This window comes from Crocodylus siamensis, chromosome 4 (assembly GCF_052110815.1).
Source record: "Crocodylus siamensis isolate JL-2025a chromosome 4, ASM5211081v1, whole genome shotgun sequence".
Lineage (NCBI taxonomy): Eukaryota > Metazoa > Chordata > Crocodylia > Crocodylidae > Crocodylus > Crocodylus siamensis.
In genome coordinates, this window is record NC_143398.1 from 116,527,219 (window position 1) to 116,550,757 (window position 23,539).

The following is a 23,539-nucleotide window of genomic DNA, read 5'->3' on the forward strand; positions in this document are numbered from 1 at the left end:
AGCCACACAATGCACAACTCAGTAATTAACTGGTTCATGATGCAGGAGGCTGAGCCTTGACAAAGGTGCCTTCATTTTTTTCGTCTTACATCTGAAATCTTAGATGAGGGCTAAAAGTGACAAACACTGAACTCTTATACAAGGACTTTGGAAAAAAAAATTCTGTTAACATAATCCAGTCTTTCAGGAAACCTGCTAAAGAGAATACCTAAAGTTAATTTAATGCAACGATAAAGGCTGCTGGGTCTGCAGCTGCATGGTATATATTCATTTTATTAACACTTGCTGCCAAAGCTGCTTTCTGGCTTCCCTTGAGCATTGCATTCCAGCCCTTGAACTAAAAAAGTCTATTTCAAAAAAGAAAAAATATATATTCAGAGGCCACAAGAAAATTGATCTCTCAATCAGAAAGAAAAGTCTTTCCAGAACAGCTATCTTCCTCCTATCTAGGCCACTGGGTGAATGGAAAAACAAATGGAGCACTGATATCCCCTAAGAGGCCTGTGTTTGAGAAGAAGTCTTATTAGGGAAGGCTTTACTTTCTTACCAGCAACCCATTTTCTCAGATTTGCATACAGTCTATATAACCCTTGTATTGTTCAAATGGCTGGAGCTTATACTGAAGCCTCTTCCGGGACCACTCAGAAGGCAGCAAGTATGAAGTCACATCTACAGCTGCCAAGAAAGCAACTTGAACTTGGATTTTTTAACTAAAATGTACTGCTGAAATGATGAGGTAAAACGTAACTCTGTGTTTTTGTTTAGTTTATTTTTAGTGCTGGTGAAAGGTGCTGGCTGACCTGATAGCCCTGGAGACTAAAGGCTTCTGTTTATCCATAGAGAAGCACAGTATGGGCAGTAGCAGTCAGTACAAGCTTCCTTTGCCAATGTCTTTCAACCATGTCTTGTATGGAAACGTTTCCAGGTGGCTGGAGACTTATTAACCCTCCCTTTTTAGTCATGAGATAACATTTTCAAAAGCACCTAAGGGACTTAAAAGCCTAATCTTATTTTTATAAATGACTTAGGCATGTAGAAGCACAGGTTTTATTGCTTCAAAAAGAATGGTAGGCTTAAATTACTTAAAATTTTACCCAAAGTCTCTTTCCTGAGAATGGCAGCTCTGATATCTGTTATAGTAACAGTATCTGTGATATCCTCCTGAGCATTTAGACTTGAGTTCAGATCAGCTACTGTACAAACAGCCTTAATATTGCAAGTTTCCTTCTCCACCCCCTCACTTATATAAAATGACTAACAAATTTAACTCTTCGGGTGACAAACAAACCTGTTTGGAGTTTGCAGAAGGTCCCTCAAATATCCCAGATTGTAAACAACAAACCAAATAATAAAGTAAACATAACCAAACTGTTTCTCCAGGGGTCTCACCTGAAAGTTTGCTTTAAAATGGTATTATTATGTTGATTTTTAAATTATTTTTCAAAAGAAAAATAAGAAACGCCATTACCAGAAAAATAAATTCCACTACCAGATTTCCTATCAGCTCCCACTATTGACCTAGGAATATTCAATGGAGAAGTAGGATTGAATCAAAGTATATACATATAAATTTATGTACACAAACACATTTATATGGCAAGTTATTTTGCCCTCCATGGACCTACTCCAAAAGTTAATTGAAGACAACAGGAATCTTTCCACTGACTTCACTAGGCTATGGATCAGGCCTCAGATGAATGTCAAAACCTTTTTATTTTTTTGCCCAGAGATATTTCCACAATTAATACTGGCAATATAGAGAAGAGGCCAAAAATGTTATTGCTCTGGAATGAAAAAAAATCTAATTCTAAATCACAAAAGACGTTGTATAGGAACGAAGCAAGAAAAACTTCTCATTGAATGCCTGGAAGGACTAGTGTTGAACAAATCTGTTCTTAATCAAAGGAAAAATGGCTTGAACTTTCACTTAATTCAATTCATTCCCTGAATCAGTTTTCAAACCTCATCTGTTCAAACCCTCCAAGGCTGCCCCTTGACTAAGAGATCCTTTAAGCCAAGAACTTTCTAACAGATCAATGTCTTTACAAAGGAACATAAGAGTACAGAAGTAGCAGCAGTACACAACAATTCTTATCTGCTTGAATGTGCTATCATCTAAAATCTTCTCCTCCTTCACTAGGACCTGACAGTTGTTCACTTTATGGATATGATGGGATCTAATTCTCAATCTCAACAATCACATGTCCTGCCATGCCACATGTGCATGGCAGGACACACACTTTTGGGATCTAATTCCTGATCCCAATCACACTTTACTTGTTCTTGCAGGGGGAGCCGGATGCAAGATGAAACCAAACAGCTGATTGTCAACTGGGGTGGGGAACCAAGCTGGTTCCCAGCCCCAGCCAACAATCAGCTCAGCACTGGGTTGAGACAGCTCAATGCTAGGCTCCCCATGCTCCAAGAGCTATAAAACCACATGTACTGCCCAACTGAATGGCACATGTTGTTTTGATAGGTCCTGGTGCATGAGGAGCTTGGCATCTAGCTGCTACAGTCAGGCTCCCCCTGCACTGGAAACTGTAAAAACCAGGTGTGTCACCTAGCTGGGCAACACACAGTTTTACAGTTCCCATACTGGGCTCCCTGTGTACAGGGAACTATAAAACCCTACTTTGACAGGTCCAAGCCACATATTCAATTTAAGGTGGGGAATAAGTTTGTTTTTTGTTTACCACATTATCATGCCTTAAATTGAGTTGCATGTGTGGCTGGTTACTATTTAGGGTGCAATTAACCTGTTAATCACATCTTAAAAGTAACGTGTGTTGGGGGCTTAAGGTTATGTTGCTTGGTCTTCCAGTAAAGCAGGCACAAGACACCCATAGGAAACCTCCTTCCCTCAGATGCACCTTTTAATCTGAGCTATGCTGCTACTACAGAAGGAGTCATTGCCTTGTCATTGTCAATGTGATTTAAGGATGTTTTTGAATAAGTACATAACACCTGTTTCAATATGTTTTAAATCTCCACAAGAAATACAACTTAAACATGCGAGATTGACTAGAACCATTGCATCTGATAACCTATACACCTGAAGTGCAAACAAGCAAGAAAGCATAGTAACATTAAAAGTACACAGCCATTTCACTTCTCTTAATGCTTAATGACGTCAGTCTTCCCACGCTGGATACCATAAAGACCCCCCACCACCACCTTCCCCAGCCTCCCTACCCTCCCACCCCCAAACATAAAAAGATTTTTAACTTGCAGCAGTAGCAGCCTAAATTAGCATGCGTGAATAGAAAATGACAAAGCAAATATTCTAACTTGAAGATGTTTTATTCATGAACAGGTTTGCTTAAGCCTCCTTCTGAGAACCCAGAAGTTATCAACTTTTTGTATAGCATGAATGTTAGAAGGTTCTGTTCATGATTTTCATTGGTTAAGTTGAATGGTCCACTGACAACAGATGCAAAGCTTAAAAACAGCATGCTCACTTCACCCCTAGTCTACACAAACCATGTTATTTTCTATACCATAGCACTGAGAGATTGACATCAGGGGACCAAAAATAACACTTCCAACTCTGAAAGCTGAAACAAAAGGCACTCAAAGCTGCTACACTGAAATTCACAAGGTAGTAGTATAATACACTGCAAGGAAACCCTTGGTATACCACAGAAATGTATTCATGGATGTATACTAAATTTAAGGATAGACTGTGCTTTTTTAGGTACTGTATCAGCTTTATGTGGGTGGTAAGCTCCACCACCTTAAGAGAAATCCTTGGAAACAGTGTACTCAAGATACAGTCTTCCCTGTGTATCCTCCTTCTTTGACTGGATGTAGTAACTTGCTTGTGGAATAGGTCTGCAGTAAATTATGACACTCCCCATGCCAGAAGTTCATTGTTCTCCCTAGGACTTATCTATGCTACTGCATAGATTGTATGCAATCTGTATATGGATGCACACACAGGCCCTATTAACTCAGTGGGAGATGTGCATGAGGGAACCAGTCCATTTGTAGTTTATAATTAAAGTAGGGAACAGTAGTTTTTAAAATGGAATTTTCAACAATGCTCAGCACTGGCCTACTTCTTTTGAAATTAACTGTAAGATTCCCATTGACTGCAATGGAGGCAGAATTTGGAAAATGAGAATCATTTTGGAAACTTCCCATCCTTGCTGGTTTTCCCATCTCTCAAACACATAAAGAACACTTTTGTACAAAGAAAAACTCCTCCCAGAACAGCGTAATTAATGCATCCTCTCTCCAGCCCATAAGAGGGAAAACACCTGTCCATAGTTTGACATAGTAAAATCTTTGAAGCTGGGTGTCTTTTTACTCCATTTCCACCGTGCTTCTTCCATCACAAATTCTTCCTGGCTAGCATACAGTCAGAACCCCAAGCTTTCTAGAGTCATACAGCCAAATTTACTTCTTTACACATGAAATCATCAGTAAAACATGGAATTTGAAAGAAAAAAAATGGATGTTTTAAGATTTAAAATATAGCAGGTTGGATAACTTGCACGTAACTACATCTCATTGCCTTCAATGCCTTGCCTTTTAACATCTCCACTATTTTTTCAGACAGTGTTGCTTCCATGTCTAAGTTGGACAGTTGGACACTTGCTGTGGTCCTGATCTATCCTTTTAAACACCCAAAAAATAACTTGGTTTAAAAAATAATAAAGGATTAGATTAGATTAAGTACAGCATCTGCAGTTATACTTGCTAGGATATAAGCCACAAGAACACTCAGCCCTCCTTCTATATGGAGCAAGTTGATGGCCATGCAGAATCAAGAAGACTCCTTTTACCCTAATTGTTATAGGGAAAGATAGTTTGCTGACTAAAGTACAGCACTGGAAGGTGGGAGACCTGCCCTGCATTCATGGCTTCATCTTTAGCTCGTGTAAATGAGAATTACTCCACTGAAGCAAGTCAAAGAACATATGCCTGTTGATGTAGGTAAGGATGGAAGGGGAAAAAAAAAAGGCTCCACTGCTGATCCTCTTTTAATTTCTATTTGCTTTCCACTTCCCCCAGCTCTCTTGATCTGCAATGGTTCCAAAAGTAAAAGGTGAAGTTTTCTTAATTGAAGATAAAATTTCAGGAGATTTATGTCTGCAAATGGATCTGGCAGGCACAGACTCATGTGATAAATTTATGCTGAGCATACCTATTAAATTATTCCATCTTGGAATTTAGTCTGGAATTCAGCCAACTCGACTGTACAATAACCACTGATATATATGCAGGGGTTAAGCAGTAGTTTTAGAACTCATGTGTTGGCACAGAACACAGCTAATATAAAGTATTTGCTTTGGCACTACAATTAGGTGTCCCTTTTTCTGTTGGTTTTTGCAGCTCCCTGTGGGTCAGATCATGCATTCTTCTGCAATGACTCCCACATGTCTTTGTCTACCCCCAGATCTGCTACAACACTCGTCCAGGGAACAAATACATAGCTCACTTTAGGTTCCTCCTTTTGCTTCCACTTTTATCCATGAATGTTATAGTATTGAAGAGATGTTACTTGGAGTTTGACTTGAAAAGCTTAATTTAAACCCTGCTCAAGTGTGCAGGCCAACTGCTTATTAAGACTGTGTGAAACAGCACCACTCCATGTCAACTTCTGTTTTGCCATTTCGAAGGGACAGTGTTTCATTTTGTCATTTTGTTTCGAAGCACTGTTCCGTTTCGTTGAAACTGTTTCACTGTTTTGACTTTTGCCCATAGGCTATAATGGGGAAACATGAAAATGCCTATAACTTTGTCATTTCTTGCCTGATTGGGATGAAAATTGCAGAATCAGTAGCTTCTTCTGAGGGTATGAAGCCTGCCACATTTCAAGGAGGTGGGTGCAGGGGTTTCTGGGAAACTGCATCTCAAACTGCTAAAAGCAAAACTTGTGTCACTTGCTGGCAGCAGCAGCCTCCTGTTATCCTGCCCACAGATCTGGGCACATTGCTGGGAGGGCAGGTTGAGCTCCGTGGGAGTGGCTCTCCCCCACCTCCTGCCACTGGGATGCTTCGAAACTTGAAACGTTTCAAAACTTTTGAAATGTTTTGAGCACCCTCATTTCATTTCAAAACTGTTTTGAAGACTTTTGTTTTATTTTGATTTTGCTGCTTCAAGCTTGAAACATACCAAAACAGCTTCGAAATGAAAAGCCTGTAGAAATTTCATACAGCCCTACTGCTTATGTAGATCAAGAGCCTGTCATCAACCAACATACCACTGTCTATATGTAGGGCCATCCCTGGGGGGGTGCAAATCAGGACAATGACCCTGAACCTGAACTTCGGGGGGCCCCGTGGAGCCAGGCAGAGTGGCCACAGTGACTCCACACTGCTACCAGCTTCACCGCTGGCTGGCACTCGGCACTCCCCTCGCCCTGCCAAATCCTCCGCCGGCTTCCTCACATCTGGGGGCGGGGCCCTGCACAGGCTGATTTGCCCTGGGCCCTGCACCCTGCTTGGGTCATCTCTGGCTGTATGCATTTGGGGAAAGGGGATTTTTTGTTTTATGGAAGGAGCAGGCCATGCCACTGCCAAGAACTAATTGCTAGACTGGATGGCCTACATCCTGTTTCATCTCCAAATTCCACAGGATAATCCTATTTCACCCTGCTTGATTCTCTGAAAAAATTCAAGAAGTGGATGGGTCCTCTTTTCCTTTGCCACTCCATATGACTCACTTATGACTTACTTGGTAACAGGCATGTTACAAAACATTGGTGCGTTCATGTTATTTCAGGGGTTCAAGCAGTGTGGAATAAGATTGCATTTGAGTGCCTTAGATAAAAAATGGGATTTGGGTCAATATTTCAACAGTAGAGCAAAGGGTCTAGTCTACAAGAATGAGCAAGGAATAGGGCAGTGAAAATTCCTGAACAGTCCTGATTCCCACTGTTCATCTGTGTAGCACTGAACAAGTTAGGCACTTTCAATCTCCACATCTGTAAAACAGGGACAAAGCTATTAATTTGCTGACTTCACAGGAATGTCAGGGTGATGGATGAATGTTCACATGACACTTTGGAAATGTGAAGCGCTAAATTTTAAGTGCTAAATGGGCTCACTTTCTGGGATAGCAAATGCTGTGCTGTTCAAACCAGTCACTGTTCTTTCCAGCATGAAAGGCTTTCACACCATTATCCAAACATTTCCAATACACTAATGCATCTCTGCCACAGGCTTCTGCTATTACATATCTACAACTTCCTTTCTTCAAACTCCTGAATGGAAGCAGCTTAGTGACCTGCAAACGTAAAGGGCTTCATGCTCATTCAAAAAGAGGTCTGATGTTTTCAACACACACTCATTTTACTGCACTCCAACTACTGTGTAACGTTTCTGGAAACCTGATCTGCCACTCAGGCCTATTTCTATGGCATTTTTTTCTTTTACTTTAAAGCTCCACACATGTTTAATATATCTGCTACTTTCTTCCTCTGTGCTTCATACATCTCTCATCATTTGTCTTTTGCAATTTACAAAAGAGCATGTATGTGCTATATACAAAGTTACCACTGTAATAAATGGCATTTCACAACATGTACATGAGAAATCCATTAGAATGACAGCATCTGTGGACAGAAACTCCAGCGAAGTGCCTGCAGCCTCTGGTGGGAAACAAAAGAATCATAATAATACATATCCCATTCAAAATTCTGAAAAGGAGAATGAAATGGGTATGTATGTACCTTCCCTTCACCCTACCCCAATTATTACAAGAGTGACTCTGTGAAATGTACTGTAATTATAACTTAATGCAATAAGAATGTAATTCTGTCAAAGACCTAACTTAAGGAGCACCAACATCAATGACAGCCTACCTCCTGAATTTGGTTGGATCTGGAATTTGGATTGGACTCCAATGTGGGGAGAACGGGATGACAAAGAGAGTTTAGGAATATATCAAATGAAGAGAGAAAGAGAGAGAGAGTGTAAATGAGCACGAAATCAGCAAACGGGAATATTTTTTGCACATTATAACACTACCCTTGGTCTCCATCACACATAGTAGAATGATCTAATAGCAAAGAGGGTTGACCATACATCACTTTCCACTTAACCTGGTTGCAGATGGTCAGAAATCTCTGGAAGTCAAGCCACAACTTCTATCAGCTCATGCACATCTACACCCAATTCCCATTCTTGCACTACTGTGTCCTTTACCACAGCTTCTGGTGCCTTTCAGAATTCCACTCCATCCTCTGTATTCAGATCACTCTTTCTGTTTGAATACTTCCTCCTTGTAAATCTTTCCACAAAATTGGACAAAATAAGCTGTTGCTTATAAGAGCTTATCCATTTCCGAATCAGTTAGTCAATAAAGTACTACTCTGCCCTGCCTTCTTCCAGAAGTGTGTTAATGATAGGCAGAACACCAGCTGAAATCACATGCAGCGCTACCATGAGATGATTGGTTAGCTTTGTTTGCAATGGACAAATACTAATAGTTTCTACAAAGGAATGAACCTATTTCTACATAAATTGATATGCTGCTGCTCTTTTTAAACCAGTCTGGCTGGAAGCTGCTTCCAGACGACCAATGGGCCTGAAGTTTAAGAGGTTTTGAGAATCCACAAACCCAAGTACAAAGATTATCTGTTAGGGCAGTATGAGGATCTCATGCCTGGCTGCCATGTGATTCACTGCAGCACTTACTGATCAGTTGCAACATGCAGAATATTCAGCCTTTATGGTCTAATGCAGGGATGTTCAACCCCCAGCCAGTGGGCCAGATTCAGCCTGCGAAGCCATTCCATCTGACTCACAGAAGTCCCCACTAGTCTGAAAATCTGGCAATGGAGGAGTCATGGCAACAACTGCCACTGTCAAATCTCCAGACCCACTGGAAGGATTCCCACTGACAGAATGCTAGATCAGCCACAGACATAACCTGGGGCCTGATCCAAGCAAACAGGGCCAGCTTGAGGCAGTACAGGGCTGAACAGAGGCAGTACAAGGCCCAGATCTGACAGCACAGGGACCCAAGTAGGTGGTGCAGGCACATGGAGCCAAAGGAATGGGCATAAAGCCCCAGGGAAGCAGTATGGGCAGGGAAGAGCCCTAGGGAGATGCTACAGAGCTGAATCCTGGTGCTTGGGGTCTGATACAGACTGTGAACTGGCCCTGTACCACTCATCTGGCCAGCTACACAAAAAAAGTTGTGCACCTGGTCTAACAAGATGAGCACAGAAATAGTAGGAATGGTGTTGGAAGCAGGGATGGAGGCAGGGCACACTGTGGAGCCTGTAGCAATTATGAGCAAGAAGACTAGTGAAGCAGCTGCAACAGAAGGTAGAGTAGAGTACATGACTGCAAAGCTTGATGAAGCTAGTGAATGAAGGCAGGAGGTCAGGGAGAAGAAACAGGAAAGAAGGCAAGGGTCTGGTTTATGTAGGTAGGCAGTGACTGAGGGAACTGTGGTAGAGATAAGTGTACGGGGGTGGGCGAAGAGGACAAAAAGTTAGGGGCTTATCCAGGATGGGATAAGAAAACGAAAACATCCATCCAGATGTAAGAAGGGGGCTTCAAAGCAGCATTTGGTATTATCCAATGAAAGCTTACCCCAAGATATCATTTTATTCAGTGACACTTTCAGCTACTGTGCATTCTATGGCAAAAGCATTATACAACATGCCATGGTAACAAGGTAAGTGAACCTAGTGACCATTCCAACAAAGAGGATCTTCTGACTGGATGTTTCAACAACTTATGAAGGCAAAAAAAAAAGACTAAGGTCTCTGTGTTTTCAGGGAGAGTGCAGTGAGGCAGTATGTGTGAGTAGGATTGAAAAGCAGTCTGTGTAATCTGTAACAACCACGGAGTCTGACATCTTTTCCCTAAACAGTCAAACAGCAAACTGAATTTAGCAAAACCTAAACAGAAACAAGTAGCAGCAAAAATCAACCTAATTCTAACAGCTCTACCAGTTGCTACAAGGAGATGCAGGTACAGTAGCTGTCAGTTCCAGTTAAACAAGATGGAAATGAGTTTGGACAAGATTGAATGAACAGCTTTGGCTTCTGACTAGAAAAATGTTCTATGCCATCCAGGAAAAGAATGTAATGTCAAACCAACCAAAACAAAGTTATCTACACCAGATACTAACTACTCATGAACTCATGTACAGAGGGTAGCAAGTGCGGAGGAAGTGTTGTTCAATGGCCAAAATTCTGCTGCATGCTTTCCATGGAGGAAAATAATTCAACCCATTTTAAAGACTTAATTGGCACACGGGGTTCATTCACTTCATTTCATGAGCAAGAAGTGCTTTGGAAGAACCTGTGCAACACTCTGAAAAGCACATCCTGGAATGAAAGGCTTAGAATCAAAGGGTATTAGAGGTGGGGTTTGCTAATGTAGAAAATGAATAATGTTTTGCCAACACTACATGATGGACTAAATGAATACACTGGGTGTAGCTGCTGATCCTCTAACAAGCACTGTAGTAAGGAGTCTCTGTAGATAAGTAATGAAAGCAACTTACACACCTTATCATCACAAAATGCCTAGAATCTCCTCCCACTGACTTTTCTGTACTTCCAGAGTACCCTCCTATGGTAATTTTTCCAGGATTTGGAAACTGGTATAAAACCTGACTTCAAAGCTTTTTTGCAATTATTTTTGCCCCTAGCACAGCTGATAGCTTAATGAGTAATGGCTACTTACAAAAAAATTGATATTTCCTAGTATATACCCTGAGCTAAAATGTTGGAGGAAACATGAGACTAGAGATTTCTAAGACCGAAGTTATATTTTTTGTAACAGTAGAAGGAGGGGGAAAGGGAGGAAGAGACATGAAGTGAAGACTACTATTTTTGTCACTTGCTTTAAAACTTTATTTGAAATTCCCCTTCTTGTTTCTGGAGTTAACTATGGACTTGACCTGGAGCTCCTCTCTCTACACCCTTTCCTGCTCCTGCCATCATTTCTAGCATCACCTTTTGCCCTCAGCTTTGCCCATTCTTGCCACTACTGGTGACAGCCACCTCCTCTGAAGCTTCTTCCATGAAACTCAGCCTCCTCTGGTAAAATGTTTTCTCTCATCAAATCCTAAAAGTGTACAACAGAAATGACCTAATACCATGTGCCAATGAGAATGTGTTAATTATAAGTTTAAAATCTCATCTGAACATATTTTTTTCTTCTTCTTCCTGAATCTTTTGGTTTCCCTTTCTGGCTGTTGTTACTTCATTCATACACTCAGCAATTTTTCAAGCCAGCAGGGATCATTATATCATGCAGTATGACCTCCTTTTGTAACACAGGGTGTAGAATTTCAATGTGTTATTCTTGTATTGAGCCCAGTTACTGTTTGATTAAAGCAAATGTTCTAGAAAGGCATCCATCCCTGATTTGAAGACTTAACTTTCTGGCATTAGCTGAAGGAAGGATTGGTTGATATTTTTCTGTTTATTTGAGTTTTCAAACATGACCCACACATTTCCAACTGGCCCCAGAACAAACATTTTATCCTACAGATTTTCATAGAAGATATTAGCCCCAAAAGAAAAGGATTATGAAGCTGTACAGTGTCTCAGTTCTGTTTTGCCTTCTGGACAAGTAAGAGATAGCTGGTACAAGATTTTTCTGCTACAATGCAATTCTCTAAGATTGCGCTTCCTTTGCAAAAAGCATTCAGCACTTTGCAAAATTTCTTTCCCAAAACAGAAAAAAATAAAATTTGGTTTGCTGATTTTCTCCCTTTTGGTTCAAGAAAAGTTATAACAGATGCCTGGATCTGCAGAAGAAAACCCTGGATACATCAGTTTCATTTTTCAAACAGTTTTGCTTTGAGAGCAAGAGCCTAGCTACCACATGCAAGTAAAATTCCAGTACTGCTCCAAAACTCTTCAGCACACACTGAATATGCCTCAAATTTATGTCCTTACTTAGCTTTATGCTCCTAAAGGCAAATTTAAGCATGTTGCAATGTCTGCTAGACTAGAGCTCTTCCTGGGATTTGCCTTTACTACTCACTTAAATAATCACAAAAAAACTCAAAGTTGAACCTAAGCTTCCCTCTCAAGCTTGGCTGTTCCTTCAGCTTTCGCTATAGGGATCCACAATTGCCAGTTACCTCTCCCAGGCCCCTTTCTTGGTGTAAAATAGTAGTATTCAATTACCAGCTAGACACTTACATCCTGATTTGTTCAGGGCTTTTGCACCCAACATTAGAGCAACTCAGACCAGAAAATTCTTTCCTCGCTTCTGGTGAAGAGGGGCCCTCTTCAGCTGGAAATGACTGAAACGACTTTACAGATCAAGATCTTGAACAAATTAAAAGTACTGCCCCAACATACTGCTATGCAACAATAGCTAACAGAGGCGTAACAATCAGGGTCTTCATCCTAGGCAAGCCCTGTAGGAGAATGGGAGAGGTTGGGGGTAAGGTTATCACTGAGCACTAGTGGACTCTGTGGTCCAAGAGCAGATGAGAGGCCATGCAGGATTCTTATGTATGCAGGGAGCTCAAAAATGGTCCCTGGCTGTGGCTGCTGCTGCCCCTGCAGCATTGTCTGCCCGCCCCAGCTATTGCTCTTACAGAAGAAGTATGATGTCCAAAAGCACCATGGTGCTGTTTTTGCTGCCAGGGCATAGTCTGTGCAGGTGGGGGTGATTCTAGAGCCCTTCTTAAGTTGGTGTCTGGTGGCTAATGCCCTGCTCTCCCACCCCTACGTAAGCTACTAATAACTAAACTTAATCTAATGCAATCCATGATATAAGAAGTGGACTGGATTGGTTGTCAATGTCCACAAGAATTTCTATATGCCATGGCAAAATCTTGGAATCGGATGGCCTATGATCAGCTCATATAAAGGAAAGCTGTACAGGTGGTTGGACGTTAAGCTAAGCTGTTGGACATGATACTGCAGCTAGATAATATCCTTCTATAGTCCAAAAAGACTCTCCTAGGCAAATTCATAGGCCAGCTAAATTATGAGCTGGAGAAGACATCTCAACCATTTTACTGCTGCTTTTCATAGTCCCCTCTTCCCACCTTGCCTTTTCATACATTTATTTCTTTCCAACCTTTCTCAGTCTCTGTGTCTTTAATGGCTGTGAATACCATGCTTTTGAGCCACTTGCTCTAAGGAATCCCATTTCCGTAGGAATGAAGGTGCTGCATAAAACTGAGCAGCAACATATATACTGATGCGTCAGTTACACCAGGATTTTAATTCCCTCTATATCCAAGTGTCAACAGTTGAGAGAGCAGGACTGATGAATGCAGTTCCACTGCTCAAGTACCTGATCTCAGAATAAGTCGGGATGTGCAGTAAAAGATGCCCAGCATAAATAACATTTGCCATAACCCTTTAAAAAAGTGACTCTCTCAAACCTAGAGACCTCAAGAAAAACTGGGAGTAAAAGTCAAGGACCATTTTACTTTTCTCTGGTCATAGCATTTCTATAAGGCTCATCACGAGTCTGGTTTATACATATCAACCCAGCTTTCTGTGCTCATCCCAATTTATGAGCCTTGAATTGGTGGGGTAGGACTATACCAAACAAAGGACAAGAGCACATCCTACTAGACACCTTCTTAGAACTAATAACGCTTAGGTCCTGAGCTTATCACTACACAAGTGGTAAAATTTCCAAGGATTTCAAATTCCAGAAATTCCTGAAGTCTCCTCTTCTAGCACAGTTTCTTCTACAAAGCAGTTGTTTTATGGTTGCCATAGTTTTAGCCATTCTGTTTGAGAATCAGAAGAGGAATCTTGCCAGGACATTACAATATGTGTCTATAACTTCAAATGTTCTGCTTTCAGTTGGAGAAGCCAAAAAAAGGCTTAAACCATGCTAGGACCAAGCATCTGGCTCTCTCATGGAAGGAAGATGAGCCAGAGATGACAGAATGCCAGTGACAATATTTTGGCATGACTCCTTGGCACTTACAATGGCCTTATTTACTGCTCCATGCATTTCCTTCTTCATGTGGCTAATCCATCTAGTGTCTTGCCTCATGTTCTGGCTTCTAGAGCTTACCTTACCTTCCAACTCTCTGGATTAGTGAATTTGAGTCCTGTCTAGTCAGAGTAATCAGTTCCACACAATATATCATATAACTGGTCACATCGTGATGGGACACTCAGAAATAAAGATCTCCCTCTTTCTTGGAAAAAGCCATTTCATAGCAGCATCTTCTCCATCCTAAAACTTTGCCCATTCATCAAACACAAAACAGTTCCTTTGGAACTATTTTGTGCCTGACCCTGCTGATAGCAAATGCATAGCAGCACTAGTGCTAAAAGCAGTTAAGCTATGCTGGTTGGGAATTGTCTAACAAAAACACTTTATTGCAATATACTGATTTGTTGAAAACAACACTTCTAACAAACTCATACACATCATTTTTACAAAAAGTAGTTCTCAAATTCAGGATGGATTTTTGGTGGGCAATGGGGAGAAGGGAGGAAGGGGAATTCATCCCAGAAAAGCCATTAGCCTAGTGGTTAGGGCACTTGCCTGGGACATCAGGAACTGAGGTTCAGTTCCTTACTCTGTATCAGGGTGACTGTCCCAACTAGTAGGTCATTGGCTAGTCCAAGACAGACATTTCTCCCATAAAAACTTCTGAAGATCAAAGGTTTGCCCCAACGAAAAACAGAAAGATTACTGAAAATCTAGAAAAATGTCATGGGATGTTAGATTGATTTCCAACATAGATCTAGTACTGACCCAATAAAATATACTTACCAGAAAATCCTAGTATAGCTAATGACCCAAAGAGAAGAAAAAAGGTAAGAACTATAGTACTCACATACTAGGTGATCATTAGGGTAATTCATACTCCTCCTGAGTAAATGCTTAGGTTTTGTATTTTTTCATTAAAAACTTCAAATTAAATATAAATATGTTGTGGGAACTTCCTTTTTTGTTTTATTTTCACAGAAAGGTTCTCATTAAACATGCTCCAACAGCATTCTGTCCTAACCAAAACATTATGATCATCAGTGATGAGCACAAACAGAATTTGCCCATAAACCAAAAGGGGTCTGCCAAACTAAAATAGAGTAAATTATAAAGAAGTAGAACTACCTTTACTGAAAAGTATAGGTAGATTAATTTTTAAAGTTTCAGGTAACACTCAAGTCACTAGAAACACAGGTAAGAATTTAAATCAATAATCATGTCACACAAGCGCTCCTCCAGTTATTTAATAAAAAAAGATTCAATTTGAGCTGCTTTTGAGCTGCTTTTGCATGGGTGATACAATTCCTAACATCCTATGCATTTTTCTATTTGTGCCTTTCTCCCTGAGACTGATGGAAATGAGTTATTTCACCCATTTTTCTCAGATAAAATATTTTCAGAACAACCAGACTTTTATAAGCAACTGATGTTGAAGTTAGCAAAGTAAAAACAATATCAGCTTATGGGTTAGATCCTCAGTTGTTGTAAGCTGAAGTTACTTTCTAGATTTGCATTGCTGCATTTCAACTAAACATTGACAAATACAGGTAACATACAAGCTGCCATATGCAATGAATTAGGCTCAGAACATATTTGCCTTCTTTTCCCTTCATTAGTACAGACATTAAGATAGCACTCAATTTGTCAAGTTAATGTAACACTACAGAACTACTTACAGTAGATTGTGTCTCTAGTATTATATAACTCTGTGGGAGCATCTATACATGCTATTACTGCACATGAATAAACTGTGGAGCTTACTGCCCCAGAGTTTATTGCTCCCAGGTGCACTATTCAGGTGCACTATTGGAATGTAAGCCTGGGAGCAAATAACTCCAGAGCAATAAGCTCCTCAGTTTATTCATCTGCAGCACGTGGAGCCAGGTCAGAGCAGCCTCAGCTGGCGGGGGGGGGGGGTAGGCCGGGATCAGCCTGACAACCCAAGCTAATTTGTCAACTGCACAGCAAATGTCTCATGTAGATTCACCTAGTTTCTGCAAAGAAGAAACTGTCTAGAAACAGATGGTTCTTACATTCTAAAGTGTTTCTGATATAGGAACTTACCAGCCCATGGTTGTTTCCATAAATGCACCACCATGCTGCCCTAAATACAAAGCCCACATCATAAAGAGCTTCCTGCATCAAAATCCAGAACGCTGTGAAGAACACAAAGCTTGGAACAAGATCAGTGAGACAGATGAATATTTAGAACTCTTCTAAATATGTTGTCCTGTCTTGCTAGGTTGGTCACATGGTGGCTGAATTCACTTGAGGTGCTCCACCAGCATCTCCCTGAAGATCCGAGTCCTCCATATGGCGTTAAGTCAGTGGAAATTCTGTAACTGTTGACTACAGAAACAAGGTCTAACTTACTAAATTACTAATTCAAAGGTATCATCAAAGGAGGCCAAAGGAAGGGATAGTCTGTAGGAAACAGGTATTATCTGTTCCTTCCTCACCATGCTAAGGCCAAAATAGCACTCTTACAGATATGGTCAGTCATCGCCTTGTCTGCCTCAAAAACAGTGTAAAGCTGGGTCACCCAAAAAGTCACTCTGACCTGATCTGGTCTTTCCATTTTTTTTTTCGAATCCTGTGAAAACCGCTCCATTATCATTCAACTTGGATGTTAGTTTCAGGTTATTTACAACATACTTTATTAGGGCCTGAGACTGTGAATTGCTGAACTGCAGAAATCCCCGCTACAATTTGCAGAAACAATAGCACTCAATCTCCCAGAAGCAACCCATTATTTCACATGAGCTCTGACCCTCTTTTGCATAGAGAATTAAAAAAAAAAATCAATACACCTTAGTCTGATGTAAGCAATGTAGAGACAAATTAACAATGTTAGTCCATCTCTGTTCTCATGAAAGTTCAATAGAAGCCTTGTCACTGACCTCAACTGGAATGTGATCAGGCCACTCTGATTTTGAACAGTACTTCTTTTTTGTAGAACCTGGAGCATGAAAAGAGTTTCTGTGGATATCTAAAACAGACTCTGGCCTGATCCTGATGTTTGCCACAAATTCTATACCCAGCTCAACTCTGAAGTTCTGCCAGAAAGTGAGCAGACTGAGCCAAAAGCCAACCATTTGCAAACAGAAGCAAAACAAACATACCTGATTTCCCCACTCCAGCTCGACCAAAGATTGCCAGTTTCACTTCTGCACTCTTAGCCATGGTGGAAAAAGTGGAACCGGTGGCAAATTCACTAGAGTACTAAAACTGAAGCAGAGGAAAGGTTCCCAGGTCCTACTTTCAGCTTCACCATGTCATCATGACCTCAATGCGGGACCTACAGGAGAATACCAAAGAAGTGCAATCCTTTGAGCAGGCATGTATTCAGTACTTAAAGAAATCTTTTTCTAAATTATACAAAGTGCAACACAGCCTCCATTGCTGAAGGAACTCTAGTGAAACCTTTAGCATTTGACACAATTTGTATACATATACATAAGAATGTCTGTCTCACTTTGTCCCTTGTGAACTGCCACTGTGAAACTTGATTGAACAAAAGGTAGTGATTCAATAACATGCAGAGCTCAGCTCATGATACTATATAAGGTTCCTTATTATCCCATTTTTTGTAGCCAGCTGGGATAGTTTATATACAAGTTACTACTTGGGACCCAGCTCTGATGGATTTTTGTTTGCAGAATGTATTTAAAAGCCAAAAAATTATCTATGAATGTATTTGCAGATAGCTAAACTCCTGCCCATCAAACCCTCAATTACATAGTTGCTTGTTTGGAAAGTAAGTGAATTTTGAAGGGTTTGCACTTTACCTGTTCTGCTAAACAAACTCTATACAGAAGTTCTCTGACATTCTGGCTAGGGACTGACATTACACATAAACTGGTTTAAGTAATCAGAAACTGGTTTAAACCTGTAACCGAACAGACGTTCAGTGCATATAAACCAGTTTCAAAATGGCCAAAACCAATGTGAGATAAACCTGGTTGAATGTAGTATCAGACTTAACTGATTTGGCTCAAATCGGTTTATGCAATGTCTGTCCCAGACCCCTTGCTGGTTAAGATAAACGAGATACCCCCAGCATCCTGGCATACTCTCTGGACTGGATGGGGCTCTCTGTTCCATCCACAAGGCTGACCCTGCCCCTCTGCTCTCTGGCCAGAGCAAGGACCAGCTCTGTTAAGGCAAAGTGGGAAGGGGAAAAAACTAATTCTTCCCTCCTTCCCCCACTGCAGCCAGGGTCAGCCTGTCTGCTGGGGAGCAGAGGGAGCCCCTGGAGCTGGCACACCCTGGCTGCAGGAAAGGGAGGGAGAGAGAAATCAACCCTTCTCCCTGCCCCCTTCACTTTAAGGGGGCCTTGCTAGCTAGGTTGTCCTGCAGGGCTGTTTCATGCTGGTGGGGGACTCTTCCCCCTCCTCCTCCTCCTCCCAGGCTGGGAAGGGGGACTCTGTGAGGAGCTGAATAGGGACTCTTCCTCCTCTTGCAGTCCCTGCCCTGCTGCTGCAGGGCTGGGTGTGGGGAGGGTCTCCATGCAATGCTGCCCAGCCCCAGAGCCGGGATGGGGGGCAGAAAGAGGCTCTGTTCCATGCTGGAGAGAACTCTACCCCCTTCTCCCTCTCCCCACAGAGGGGCAGTGGAAGCATGGAGCCCAGCTGGACAGGGTGTGGGTGTGTGGGCAAGGGTGGGGGTTGTAGGGACCCCCACACACTCCACCCATGGCATGCAGCCCCTGCTGCCTCGCAGCAGCAGGCAGGAAGGTCAGGGCACTGGTGCCTGGCGCAGGCACAGCTCTGGCCAGCAATGTGTGGAGGGAGAGAGCAGAACCGGCCTTATCCCCACGGCTCTGCTCCCTGAGCCTGTGGCTCCAGCCTTGCAGCAGGGGAAGCCTTGGGCTGGAGCCAACTGCTTCCCTCAGTCCCTGCTGTGCAGGGCCCTGCACTCTGCTAGGAGTGGAGGGGCCCTGCACTCTGCTTCCCCACAGAGCCCAGCACGGGGCTTCCCCGCTGTGAGTGCAGAGTCGCAGACGCAGCCTGGAGCTGCTGGGATAGAAGCAGCTGGGCAGGCTGCATGGGGCTGTGCTCTTCAGCCCCATCACAGGGCTGGCTGCCTCTATCACCGGTCCATGACACGCCTGCAACTCCACACTCACAGAGGGGAAGCCCTGCTGGACCTGCAGGCAAGTACAGGGACAGGGCTCCCTCCACTCCCAGCAGTGTGGGGCCCTGCACAGCAGGGACTGGGGGAAACAGCTGGCTCCAGCACAAGGCTTTCCCCCTTGCAAAGGCTGGAGCTGCAAGCTCCGCCTCAGAGAGCAGGCCACGGGGATAAGGCAGGCTCCACTCCCTCCTCCCCCCATGCAGTGCTGGCCAGAGCCACGCCTGCGGCCTGACCTCCTCACCTGCTGCTGCCAGGCAGTGAGGGCTGCACACCCTGGGGAAAGTGTGTGGGGGTCCCTATACCCCCACCCGCCCTCACACCCCAAACACCCACACCCTGTCCTGTTGAGCTCCACCCTCCCACTGCCCCTGGGGTGGGGGGGGAGGAGGAAGAGTTCCCTCCAGCATGGAACAGAGCCTCCCCCTGCAGAGCAGGGGTAGGGTAGAGTCTCCCTCTGGGGTTGGGCAGCATCCCACAGAGCCCCCCCCTCCCCACCCTACAGTGACGGGAGAGAAGCAGGGGGAAGAGCCCCCCTCCCCACTCCACCCCACCTCACTCCACCACAGGGCAGGGGGGAAGGTAGAAAAGCACCCCATAGCACTGAACAGAGCCCCCCTCCTGGCCCCGCTGTGGTGGGAGAGGAGGAGGAGGGGGAAGAATTCTCCTCTGGGGCTGGGCAGCCCTGTATGCCCGGACTGCTCCCGGCTGTCAGGGAGTTGCTGGGGCCTGGCCACTCCCCCCACTCCTCAGCTCAGCTTCCCTGTGGAAGGGAAGGGAGGGCTGCTCTAGCGCCCCCTGGGCTTCTGGCTTGAGACACTGCAGACATGGGCCAAACGTCTATCCACTTGCAAAGCAGTTCACTCTCTGCAGGTTAGACTAACCTGCAAAGACTGAAACAATTCAGGCTTAGGCTTTTTTAATGTCTATCCCCAGCCTCTTTGTTTAAAGCTGACACAGCTCATATATAAATATTCAGAAAAGCAGAGGGTTAGAAAAGAGACACCTATGTCGCTCATAATATATTTTTAAAGACCACATAGGGATTTTCTGACTACCTCCTCACCTGTTGTGTGATCCCAGACAAGTCACTTCAAGGTCCCTCAACTTCTCCATCTGTATGATCTTCAAGATAGTTAAAACCAGCTTATTTTTGTTGCTGTCCACAATTAATTAATATTATGACACTACCATCACTTAATGGTGTCATCAAACTAAATCTCTCCTTGCATCACGGACTTTATTGTCTATATACACTGCATTACATAAACATTGCAATGTTATAATATTACTACAAGGAGATGTATCGTATACAATCACAAATATTACAGGAGTTAATATTCTCCTCCACTTTAAAGCAATAATTCATTTCAAAATAAATTCATGAACTAAAATAAGGTTTTAATCAGTTTTCTTCATTATGCAGTATTATGTTTTCGAAAACTAGTCAAGTACCCTTTACGTTGAGAAGGATATCCATAGATCTTTGAGACCATATTCTTTTAATTCATTTGCACACGAGTAAACATCAAATTATATTCATCTTGGACAAGCACTCGGAAAAGCTAAATGTTTGATGAATGTTTCACATAACAGCTGAGACACAGGAATTTCACTCCAAAAAATGCATACATTTGCCTTCCAGTTTCTACCCTAATAGTCATGGTTGCGTGCTTTCGCAACAGCAAGTCATGTAATGTCATTTGTAGCAAGACTTGTTTTTCTTCTTCCAGCTCAGCTGTTAGAAGAAAGGCATGAATGTGATGTGATGCTGCTGATAAAATCTTCTCCCTTGCAACTTTTACAGTAAACTGGCAAAAGAGAGTGCTTTAAAGTCAGTATATGATCTCATAAAAATCACCTGGCTTGGGCATTTTAAGAGACATAATTGCTGAGGCCCCTAATAAACTTTTTGCAAATTAGAGATAGTTAACACCACCCGAAAGCCTGCCCAAAGTCACTTAAGCATGTCATTTAAAGTGATGAACTTATGTATTTCTGTGATTACAGTCATGCAGTGTAAATTGGAGAGTTTTAGCACAGTGGTTCATTCCACTGATGATTCGGTAAGCCACAGTAAATGCTTTGCATTGGATCTCCTTCCCCTTCTCAGTACAAATTTGATGATAAAGGTTGCACATTGCTCACCAAGAAATGATGAGGGTTGACAGTGATTCTTTGGTTCAAAATATTGGGAGAATACTGTTTTGGAAGGTTTCAAGGGTCTCCTCCCAAGTAGGAGACCTATATTTATATACAAACTGCTATTAAATTACAAGCCAGATTCCAACTCCTTGCTCTGCTGCTGCATAGACAGAGTTACTCCATCAACTTGAAGCGCTCTCAGTTTACCCCAGCACCACAAAACTCAGAATCTGACCCCCCACGTTTCTGTATGAGAGCAGGGAGAGATAGACAAGACAGCCTGCTGCTGTGAAACAAACTCTTTTCCTCTAAAGATGATTAACATACTACTGTGTGTACTCTGGAGCCAAAACAAATCACAGGTTTATTTTCATCCTCAAATGTCACTGGGGGTGTATGACTGCTGCTCTGTCACCAAAAGCCGTGTTATGGATTCCCTTCCCAGAACCACAAGTGAAACGTACTTATTTTTGACGTAAGTCAATCACAAAACTGTCACCTCCACTTTACTCTTTGTTTAAAAAGTGTGCATGCGCACACACACCTCATTTAAGTCAACCACAACACTGCCATTTCCACTTTATTTTTTAAAAAGTGTGCATGCACGCACGCACACTTCAATGAAGTCAACCACAAATCTGCCACCTCCGCTTCATTTTCATAAAAAGCATGCACACAAGCACACGCGCACACACAAACTCACACATTTCACTTGTCCACCACAAAACTGCCACCTCTACTTTATTTTTTTTTGAAATCATGCACACACACACAAGCTCACAAGTTTCATTTAACTCAACCATAACACTGCCACCTCCACTTTACTGAAAAAAGCGTGTGTACTCACACGCATGCGCACAAACTCCATTTCATTTAAGTCAACCACAAACCTGCCACCTCCACTTTATTAAAAAATAATTGTGTATACATTCACACTAACTCACACACTGATCTCTCTTCCCACCTTCTGCACTGAGGCTGCTGGTCCCTGCCTCGCTTCAGCAGTGACAGGAGAGGAGAGGACTGCAGCTGGTTCTGTTCTCACAAGGAGGTCTTCAGCCCCCAGCACCTGAACATCAACCCCTCAAGTTTGCAAATACGGAAGGGAGGGGACACAGGCTGTCACAATGCTGAGGACAGACAGACCTTTACTCCAAGCCGCTGCTGTCACTGGTTGAATGGGCGCAACAGGTCAGCGTTGTGCCCTCCAAATGAAGAGCCTGGAAGCAATTGTAGCACAGCCCCAGTCAGAGGAAGGAGCTCTCCACCTCCCCTCACCTGCCTCGTTAAAAATCAGCAAGCGAGTAGAGGAGCCTGCCCTGTTACTTTCCCATTCATTGCGATGAGCAGCCTGCGATGAGGCGGGGGGATTCAACTCCGCCTGATGCGTGGGGACTGGAACAACAGCCGCAGTGGCCCGAGCCACAGGCGGGCTACTGCCATCGCCCCCGCCGCGCACCCGGATCTGCCCGCACGGCGCTCACCTCACCCCACCTCGCCCATCCCCTCCCCGCCCCACCCTACCCTACCTCACCTCCCCTCCAGCGAGATGACGACGGCTCAGGACGAGAGGCCAGCAGTCCGCACGGAGCGGGCCCCGCCGCAGCCCTGCAGGGGCCGGCTCCAGCCCGCCCGCGCCACAGCCCGGCCGGCGGCAGCGGGACTGCTGCGCACTGCGCCCGCGCTTCGCCCGCGTCCGCGTAGCGCCGCCGGCACCCGCCGCCAGGCAGCTCGCGCGCGCCCCCTGCAGGGCTCCAGGCAGCGCCGCAGCCGGCCAGAGCCTCTCCGGCTGTTGAGGAGCGAGTGGAGGGCGCCGCTGGGGCTGGGGGGCCGTGGCCGTGTGCAATGGGTGTATGGGGATGGTCAGACGTGCACAAGAATTTCAACCCTTGTGGGACGTGCCCACAGTAATAGAAACAGTGCTCAAACTATGCAAGGCAAACTCTCATCTCCACCCAAGAGAACCTTTTACTGTCTCTTCTCCCATGCCTGATGAAGGGTGTTCAAAAGCTTGCAGTGAAAGATTTTTTTTTTTTTTTTTTGCAAAAATGTAGTTAGTCTAATAAAAGATATCCCTTCTACCACCAGTCCTGATTGCTTTTTCCTCTTCCTCCAATACAGCTATGATCTGGGTACCTGACGAAAATGTACAAGGGAGGTATTTGGTAGCTGTGTTGGTCTGAGACAAAAAGAAATGCAAAACTCAAACTCTTAGCTCAGAGATGATACCTTGTATTAGACTGGTACTGCCAACTCTCATGAGTTTTGGCATTATTCTTAAAGGCTACACTTCAGGAATGTGAAAAAGTTAGCTCTTTTTATATTTATGTGGGTATGTGAAAGATATAGGT

The 23,539-nt window shown here is 43.3% G+C and overlaps 1 protein-coding gene across 8 annotated transcripts in view; it reads right to left on the reverse strand.

The window, feature by feature from the left end:
• Window positions 1–22,917, reverse strand: part of RERG (RAS like estrogen regulated growth inhibitor) — a 162,614-nt gene extending 139,697 nt beyond the window's left edge. Inside the window, exons 1-3 of one of the 8 annotated variants that reach the window (XM_090043525.1) lie at window positions 22,723–22,917; window positions 22,335–22,408; window positions 17,033–17,208 (exon numbers count right to left, since the gene is read on the reverse strand). In XM_090043525.1, coding sequence (XP_089899651.1) covers window positions 17,033–17,093 — 61 coding nt within the window. In that variant the 5' untranslated portion in view covers window positions 17,094–17,208; window positions 22,335–22,408; window positions 22,723–22,917. Of the gene's footprint in view, window positions 1–17,032; window positions 17,209–20,109; window positions 20,141–22,152; window positions 22,409–22,466; window positions 22,638–22,717 lie in introns of those variants that run through there. The other 7 variants (XM_090043522.1, XM_090043526.1, XM_090043524.1 and 4 more) reach the window with 7 other exon arrangements.
• Window positions 22,918–23,539: the final 622 nt, after the last annotated feature.